This window comes from Phoenix dactylifera, unplaced genomic scaffold, assembly GCF_009389715.1.
Source record: "Phoenix dactylifera cultivar Barhee BC4 unplaced genomic scaffold, palm_55x_up_171113_PBpolish2nd_filt_p 001234F, whole genome shotgun sequence".
Lineage (NCBI taxonomy): Eukaryota > Viridiplantae > Streptophyta > Magnoliopsida > Arecales > Arecaceae > Phoenix > Phoenix dactylifera.
In genome coordinates, this window is record NW_024068569.1 from 22,587 (window position 1) to 32,341 (window position 9,755).

Below are 9,755 nucleotides of genomic sequence, written 5' to 3' on the forward strand. Positions count from 1 at the left end.
CGGCCTAAAGGAGTACTGCATTTCGGGACTACCACGCGGCATGCGTTCTATAAAAAGAAGAAAGACCGGAAGCGTTGCATGAGATTTCAGATAGAAATTGCTTCTCAGGAGGCCAAGAAGATAAGCTAATAGATCGGATTGAGTCAATCAACAAGCAGAATCGATATGAACTTTAACGTTGAAACAAGAGATTGGTGAAATGATTGCACAAACGCAGCTCATAGGTCTATTAATCTTTCTATAAATATGCTTAAGTTCTCATACACGTGAATCGCCAAAAATATGGTACATGTATTTAGGTAAGATTTATGAGCACGCTTTGAAGTGATGGAGTGTTGCTTTATGCCAAAGTAGCTCCTTCTACATTGTCTTTGTGACCACTTTGGTGATCGTTGGAGCCTATTAGTGAAAGTTCATGCTCTGATTGGGCTCTTCAGGGAGGAAAAAAAAATACTAGAGAGCAAGGTTATTAAAAAACTTATCAAAATGAACCACGGCCATCGCCCATGTGGGACTAAGGGATACTGCAATATAGTCCTTATAGTTAGCTCCGACTCACCGCTCATGTATGGAGATAATTTTTTACATAATAAGACCAAAAAGCCTAAATAATACTTAGACCAAACTTGTCATCTATACATGGAGATCTTGAGTACTTGTATAGTGCCACAAAACTAGTCTTTTTAAGTAAAATGCTCAATTTTTATAAATGGTATTAAGAGTGGATTGTGCCCATCGTCCATGCATGACTAGAGAAAACTGCAGTATGAGTTCTTTCGACCAAACCTGACTCATTATCTATATGTGGAGATCTTGAGTACCTATACAGGGCCAAAGAGCTAGTATTTTGGATGAGATCTTGAATTTTTACAAATGATATCATAGCAATCTGAACTCATCACTCATATGTGGTTAGGGGACACTGCAAAATAAATCCTTATGGTCAGACCCAGCTAGTCGCCTATGTATAGATATCTTGAGTACTTAAATAGGATCAAAAAATCCAAATAATACATCCGGATTAGCCTTTTGGATAAGATTTTAAGTTGTTACAATTCCAATGCCTATTTCCTTCTTCAGTCAATTCCTTTAATTGTCATTACACAAGCATATGGAGAAGCTAAACAAATTGTGGATAACCTCCCACAGCTACTAAGAGATGGTAATCAGTGATAGCATGATAACTGTGCACCAGGAATGTTCATGTAATGACCCAGCTCAGGCTTTTTGAGCCATTGGAACAAAAAATACAAAAAAAGAAAAGGGTTAAAATAAGTATGCTCTAACTAAATCAACACTTTTCTAATCCTTGGCCTGTCCAAATCCTATTTGAAGTTAGGCCTGGCAAGCACTTGGCCACTTTATCCAACTCCCATTTCAGATGGGTTGGGCTGCTGAATTGGGCTTGGCCCTGCATTTCCTATTCTCACTAATTAGTCAGACTGGACTCATTGACTTCCATGCTGTTCACAGCAAATACCATCTTTCCTGAATCCTTACTATGTTATTGACCTAAGATGCTTAAGGCATTTGGTCTCACTTCATTTTGTGTGGCTTTATCAAAGTGAGCCTATGTCTCCTGTTGTTGAGCCAACAACTATAATATCTGCATCAGATGCCAAGGAACATTTGGTTCTAATGAGCACACGATATATATTGCGAGAAAGTGGAAACAAATCCCTCCCAATTTGATCACATCTAACATGGTGTTAGATAATGGCATTTCTTAATTTATTTCTTTTAAAGATCAAAGATTGAGCAAGAGCTCAACACGATACACAAACGCTATACTGGTTTTCTAAAATGAAATAGAATCGAAATTGGGAGTAGAAGTGGAATTGGAGGGGGAGACTTGGAATCACAATTCCTATTCTATTGTTCGAGCAAAAAATAAAAATATATATATAGAAAAGTAGTAATAATTCAACTTAATCAATTTTATGTTAACATGCTAAAAATATCATTATTTAAGGAATAGAACTGATTTATATTGAAGGGTCCTTTGTTGTACTATATAGCTATGGGATGGACTTTTAAGTGGCAATCATTTTAATGTTATAATGGTTATTATTATATTATAATTATATATATATATATATATATATATATATATATTTTGTGATGTATCACTTATATATTTTTAGTATGAATATATTTAAAAAAAATAAAAAATAATAAGTTTCAGAGTGCTCTGATTCGAGTGATCGGCTGCAAAATAAATCATTTAATCTGTAGCTCCATTAGCCCCTATATAAATATGTTTGACTGTAAAAAAAAACCTACCTTTTAAGTAGGTGAGGAAGGCTATACTGTAAGCTGATAACGGTCTTTAGATCAACTCTGCCCCCCTCGCCGGCCATCCCCGAAAGGAACTCCAATGGCCCCTCTCGCCCCAAGGACCGGCGATGCGGTCTTCGCCAACGTTGAACGCGTCGTAGGAAAACCGACACCAAAACCCTAACCCTAGTCCTCTCAACCTCTCTATGTCCATCTCTTCGCCTCTAACTTCTGTTTCCTTTTGCGAGAATAGAATGCGGAGCTGTTCACCCTTACGTACGGCGCGATCGTGCGGCAGCTCCTCACGGATCTGGAGGAGGTGGAGGAGGTTAATAAGCAGCTCGATCAGATGTAATTTTTTCCTTCATTCCCCCCTCTTGATTCTCTTCAAGTCAATGTTTTTAGACCCAAATTTTGTCTTTTTTGAAATGATTTCGTGATTGAAGTTGGATAGATCGATTAGGTCTCCTATCCCATGAGTTCTAATTTTCAATGTTTAATTTGGAGTTAACGTTAGATTGTAGATGCTGTGAAGAAATACGAAACTGGTTTTGTTACTTTATGGACTCAATTCATAAAAGGATGAGTGTTTCTGTGGTTAATTATAGTTGGAAGGAGGAATTTGTAAGGGTTAGTTATTTTTGAAATTGGATTTTGGGTGTTCTTTGGCTTGCTTTTTGCTGTTATTGGATTTAATTTACAGTTATATTGAGTTTGAAAATAATATGGTGCTTGCGTTGTACTCAAGTGGAAATGATGTTATAAATGCAGAAGATATACAAATTAACCTCTAACACACTAGGCTGATAGAGAATGTAAAATGGATCTGACACCTTATAGAGGTGCGATGACACATTTCCCAACTTCTCTTTCATCCTTCATACTCATGCTACCAAAATTACTAGGATAAATAACTAAATTGTTACTATAACACGTAAGCATCCATCATCTTTCATTTGAGTCATTTGGGCACTACGTCATTCTTGAACTAAGATTGCATGCATTAGTTTGACTAATCAAGAAGTATATGGAGCATTGATTAAGAAAATACCTAGAATGGTATTGAACTAAATCTTCATGAAACTAAGCTTGTTAGATCGGTGTAGTACAAAGCGGTTACTGTTGAATTTTTGCATGTTCTGCAGGGGTTACAATATTGGAGTTAGATTGATTGATGAGTTTCTGGCCAAGTCCGGTGTATCCAGTTGTGTCGACTTCAGGGAGACAGCTGATGTGATTGCCAAGGTATTTTTCAGATTTACTGTCTTTATGTGTGCTCCAAGGTTTTCATGTATAAAGTTTATTTCTATTTGGTTTGGATGCATGTTCACTTTTCTGAAAGAAATTGAGTATGACTTAGTAACCATTTTGCTCATATCAGTGTTTATGTCTTTTACTGGACTGGTTTATTTCTCATATTATTTCTTCCTGTAAGACATACTTACATGTCTGAGGTTTGTGTACCTGGATCAGTCTTTCATTTACGTCTGTTTGTCAATGATAAGCGCTTGTGCTCCAACCATGTTAGGTGTAACTCTCATTCTATTTCTTTTCACAAAAGATGCAAGTTATAATGTTGACTATCAATTAGATCTTGGGCTGGACTTATTCCCAAATTCCTTCCTAGAAGTTATTCATGGTCTGAATCTTACAGTTTGCTCGTTTAAGCTTGCTGATCTTATTGGATCGGTCGAAATAGTTAGTATTGATGTTACTGCTTGTCTGTGCAAATCATGTTGACCTCATTAATACTTGTAACCTCCTTGGGATTTTTATTTGGCACAATGAGAGCTTTTTTTGCATTGATTTGTCTGATGATCATTTGGTAAGCAAACTTTAATAATTCAAACAATACCTGTTCCAGATGATAAATTGTGCTTTGAATGCATTTCAATTTATAATCTCATCATTTGGTTATTTCTATTATTCTGAGCTCATCCTAATATGATCTTCATTTGGGATGCTTTTTATGCTTGTTTAACTTATCACCTTGCATGTTTACGTTGAGGTAACGGAATGTGCAGATGACATTGATCTGATGCCACTTTTAACAATTCCCAGCTTACCTAGATCGGGTGTCCTTTCCTTGGGATTTATAAAAGTTTTTGACCTTGCACCTATTCAACCTGTTTTTTGTTCTTATTTTTTTCCCCTCTCTCCTGGGTGCGGACATCTTACAAGATTTTAGTGTATCCAATTAGGGTGTGTAGGCTTGCAAATTGTGAGACCATGCTAGAAAGGTTGAACATCATGCAATAGTTATTCATTCTCAAGTCTTGACGAATCTTTAAGCCATGAGTCCAGTATGTAATCGTTACCTCAGGTATACTTAAGTGCATGGAGAGTATTATGATTAATTTTAGAACAAGCCACTTTTCATGAGTGGGTAAAGGTTATTCTAATAAAGTCCTACTCCCTTCACCAGTTCTTCATTTGCCTTTTTCTTTACCATCATTGCATATAGTATTGATGTCTGGATGAAACAAACAATATTTTGTATTGCCAATAGCGATGATGAGGGCTTACTGATAGTAATTGTGTAGATGTGTAAGTGTGTACATCGTGCATATAGTTCTGTGTGCCAATATATCTGTCATATGTGAAGCTGTATTGTTCTAGTTAATGAAGCATCTAATTCAGTTCATACCTTTTTCATTAACCTACATGTATATTTTTAATTATTGACCATTAATTGCCTGTGTTGCATATGCTTGGCTAAAACATTTCAATTTCTTTGGAACTTTCAATGCATTTGAGTGAGTTGTCTGTAGTGTAACCAATAAGTAACCATTGCTTTAACAGTTCTATGTTAACAAGTATTCTATTCTACCATTTATTTTTTCATGTGGTTGCAGTCTAGGTAGTTGTAGAATTAATTTGAAGAATATGCATGCAATTCAACATACTCATCATTGTTTTTGTGAGGACCCGTGCAAGCATGTATTTAGTCCTACATCAGTTATTCGCCAAAAAGATCTTGGGTACTTATACAGGACTAAGAAGCCCCAAAAATATACTTTCTAGCTAGATATTTTGGGTGAGGTCCTAGATTGTTACAAATAGTATCAGAGCGAACTTGGCGCATAGCCTATGTAAACTAAGAGACACTGAAACATAGGTTCATGGAGGTTGACCATGAACCGATCGTGGTGCTTGTGATTAGATTTGAATAGATTTGAACCCTTAACCTGATGAGAACGTCACGGTTTGAACGGGAGGAGTATATGAGGACCCATGCGGGCATGTATTTAGTCCCACATTGATTATTCGCTGAAAAGATTTTGGGTACTTATATATGACTAAAGAGCCCAAAAAAAAATCTTCCAGCTAGCCATTTTGGGTGAGGTTCTGGGTTGTTACGGTTTTGTTATAAAAACATAATTACTAATTTAAAGTAGACAAAATAGTAATCAGTTGGCAATCAGCGCATTTTATAATGATAACTTCCTTGAAGACAAATAGCAATGATTTGGGTAGTTTTTGTATTTTATAACGATAATTGCCTTGAAGTTTTGTATATTCTTAATCACTTTTTACATATTAATCAAGTTTTAAATGAATACTTCCTATTTTTAACCATGAAAGGTATGTTGAAATTTGACCCATTTCAATCTGCAACCTTACTATCGCGTGGTAAGAAACACAGCATTGCAACCTTTTTGGATCAAGGTCGGGCAGAAACTTGCTCCTAAAACAAAATGTTAATCTTCTTAGATCCTTTTATCAACTATGTTATTCTGCTTGGTTTTACTTGATTAATGATTATGCCCTTGTTGGCACTGCTTGGATTCTATATAACACTGGTTATCTGTTCCTGTAATTGATCCTTAATTGCTCCCTTACTGTTTGAATGGCAAGAAACCTGCACTTTACTGTCAAGGTGGAGTACCATGCAATAAAATACAACTGTCAAGATTATGTGGCACACCACCTTCTTCCAGAGATAGGCATTGATATTTCCTCTCTTGATCACTTTGTTGGGATGGCCAAAATTCAGTACACTATCTCCTGAATTTTCTAAATTGAAAACTTTTCCTTGGCAAGAAAAGTCTGGAAACTCCTTTCCTTTTCCTATCACCATGCACACCCTATTGAGTAGATTATTGGCCTTTTCCACAAAGTAAAATACATAAGCTTTAGTTTCTGTTTGCCAGTTCACAGTGGTTAAGTTTGTAAGGGTGATTGATTTTTTCTCTCTCTCTCTCTCTAGCCTATGCTTGTTACAAATTTTTCACCATGCCGATGAAATAGATCCATATCAATTAGCTGTCTAATGACAGTGCTAGTCAGTTGAATTAATGTTAATTTTTCTGCATCTTGTTGCATTTGGTGCATCACCATATCTTGCTTTCTAAAACACAAACATTTTTATACCCATGCAACAGAAATGGCACTCATTGGTATTATTGGTACATGCCAAGATTAACTTGATTGTGTCATCCATTCCCACCAAATAGTATGCACATTAAACTCATAAGGAATGAGATTCACCTCATGTGGGGTGGACTACTCTCTTTGGATTTCATTGGGTATGTGTATAACCTTATAGTGGTTATGTATACAAGTAGGTCAAATTGGAAGTCAGAAATAAATTGTTTGTGATTTTAAGCGAAAGGCATTCATCTTCATCATAGTTACCAAATTTCTTATTTCTTTTTTGTTTTTTCCTTGTCCTATTTTTTTTTTACTTCAGCATCCTATATAGATTAGATACTGCCATATATTTTGACAATTCGTGGATAAAATTTTTGATATAAGCTATGGTAAACAGGTTGGTTTCAAAATGTTCTTAGGGGTCACAGCATCTGTGACCAATTGGGATGCTGAGGGGACAAGTTGCAGCCTTGTTTTGGATGATAATCCCCTGGTGGACTTTGTTGAGCTTCCTGATACATGCCAGGGCCTTTACTACTGCAACATCTTGAGTGGAGTTATAAGAGGAGCATTGGAAATGGTTGGTTTCTCAATTCTACTAGTTTGTTTCCCATATTTTTTTAATTCTTGTTATTGCTATTTTAATATCCAATTTTTTTTTGTCAAAACACTCAAATATATATTTAGTTATCCTGAATCTATGTTACCTGGACATTTCATTTTTAAGCTTTCTGGGAGTGTTGACACTTTTGGATACTTGGAGATGGCATGACACGACACGACACAGCTTGGCACTCCATGTAGAAGTATCCTGCAAATGAAAGTAGAAAGTGTTTGATGCTTGGCACCGTTATTTTGGAGTTTCATGTAGGGGATTCTTAGGTGTACTTTAAGTGAAGTATTCTTATTTCTTTACTCTAAAAATTTTGGAAGTTGTATGAACACTTCAACCCAAATGTCCTTATGTTTTTAATGTGAAGTTATCACTCTTATATAGATAGTTTAAACAAGTATAATTATGCTCTTATAAAGCTATCACAATTATTTGAACACTAACAAAATGTATATTGGTTAATTATCGATTTAGTATCTTAACACGCCTTAAATTTAAATGAGCTTAGGAAATAACTTAAACAACTTGCAAACTCATGAGTCATGACTCTTCCATTAATTATATCACACACATAACACACTTGAGGACGTTCGTCACTTGGTAGCCGTGCCAAGCAACTAGGTAATACTGTAATTCAAAATGATGCGTTAGATACTTTTCCCTATATGGTCAACATTTAATCTGTCATGTCACATGCATGCACGGATGCAAGCTTACACTTGAGGACACTTAGCACCTGTGCCAAGTGTCTAGAAACACTAAAATTCAAAATGATATATAGAAATGTTTGCCCTATGGTGAACATTTAATTTATTGTTTTTCTATAGAATAAAGTTCATGAAATTGTCCTGATAGAAGATATAAAGCCCGACATTTGACAACCCATCCCAAATGTCTAGGTAGCACTGCCAGGTTCAAAATAATATATAGATACTTCCCCCAGTGATATACATCTAATCTGTCATTTGTCACGTATAATGGAGTGCGTGAAATTGTCCCGATAGGAGAGATAAAGCCTTGGCTTTGGCTATTGGTGGTATCTTTAAAATAAATTTCAGGCAAAAATTTTTATTAGCTTCCATTTTGAACAAGGGGAAAATCCTCGTTCTATCGACACCTGGTAAGCATGTCATATCTCCTAGAATTGTTGCATAGCATGGGTACGTTAGGATGATATACATATTTTTATGAAAAGTAATTTGTTGTTTCAATCTGCAACACGCATTTTGGGGACAAGGTCAAATATTGGCTGCAAGGCTCAACCCTAACAGCAGGTATTGCTGTAGGACAACAGGAGAGGCCACAGTAAGGAAACCTTGTCGTTGTCATTATATTTGCTATATGTTCTATATTTTCTTTTAACACATATGCTAACAATTTATTGCCTGCAAGGATGCGTAGCATGTGATGAATACATTGCACAATATATGATGTATTTGGATATCACATGGAAGTATATTTTGTATACTTTATTTGTTCACAGAGCAACCTCTTGCTATCGTTTTAGGTGTCAATGAAGACTGAAGTCACCTGGATCCGAGATATGCTACATGGGGATGATGCATATGAGCTGCGAGTGAAACTTCTGAAGCAAGTTCCAGAGGAATACCCATACAAGGATGATGAATGACTTCTGAAGCAAGTAATATCATGTAGATGCAGAACCTCTTTCTTTCCCAGGAATTGGCTGCTCTTTTTATGGTTGCACTAGTTAGTTTTCCAGGCCTTCTTATTTTCTTGAGGTGTTCTATTTGGATCTAAATTAGAAAGCTTTATATTTTCTACTTTGGTCATTTGCTTTCATAAATGTGTAAAGGGTGTTCACATGTTCGTTTAAAATGCTTTTCAGGACTAGAACTTATGGCATACTTGGACTGCAACAGGAAAACACTCGCATCATATCATTTTATATTACGATAGTTTAATTATCAATGCATGCTTAGATTCTGATATAGGTGTAATCTTTTTAATAAGTGGGGTAGCTTATTGTCCCATTCTTGTGGTCATGATTGTGAAATGCTTTGATGGCCAGGGGGCATTCATCATAGTTCATAAACTTCCTGGAAATTTCCTCCTGGCTCCCAAAATCTGTTAGCTTGTCTACTTGGCGCATTTGGGTTTTGTTTATGGGACAGAAGCTAGTGCGCTGCATTTAGATGATCTACATCTATCTCTCATAACATTGATTTGTCACAGGAATTGAACAGTTGCTATAGAGATTCTATAAAACTGAAAATTAGTCTATATTTGCTTTCTAGGTAGAGGAGATCCTGAGTAAAAAAAAGAAAGAAAAAAGATGATGTTCTGCAAGTATGGTAGGGTTCTCTTTAATATTGATTTTAGAATACTCTCCTTCTTATGTTTGTCAGATTTTCTTGATGCTATGTATGAAATATAGTACAATTTTGAGCTTCTGGAAACGTTAGATATAATAGCTTATTTTATCTTATGTATGAAATAGTATAGAACCAGGTCCAACATGTACCCATTC

The 9,755-nt window shown here is 35.8% G+C and overlaps 1 protein-coding gene across 1 annotated transcript; it reads left to right on the forward strand.

Annotated features, from left to right (window-relative positions):
* Positions 1–2,289: 2,289 nt before the first annotated feature.
* LOC120108236 (trafficking protein particle complex subunit 3-like) lies at positions 2,290–9,152 on the forward strand. The gene is made up of 5 exons (XM_039121810.1): positions 2,290–2,434; positions 2,531–2,628; positions 3,423–3,522; positions 7,049–7,231; positions 8,772–9,152. Exons 1-5 carry the CDS (start codon positions 2,378–2,380, stop codon positions 8,892–8,894), a joined length of 561 nt encoding a protein of 186 aa, XP_038977738.1. The 5' UTR covers positions 2,290–2,377; the 3' UTR covers positions 8,895–9,152.
* Positions 9,153–9,755: the final 603 nt, after the last annotated feature.

What these genes read in the sequence shown, in the direction of transcription:
- LOC120108236 (XM_039121810.1), top strand. Translation starts at nt 2,378, where the DNA reads ATGGCCCCTCTCGCCCCAAGGACCGGCGATGCGGTCTTCGCCAACGTT. An exon ending in TCGCCAACGTTGAACGCGTC is followed by an intron (nt 2,435 to 2,530) that starts GTAGGAAAACCG and finishes TTGCGAGAATAG; the next exon opens with AATGCGGAGCTGTTCACCCT. An exon ending in AATAAGCAGCTCGATCAGAT is followed by an intron (nt 2,629 to 3,422) that starts GTAATTTTTTCC and finishes CATGTTCTGCAG; the next exon opens with GGGTTACAATATTGGAGTTA.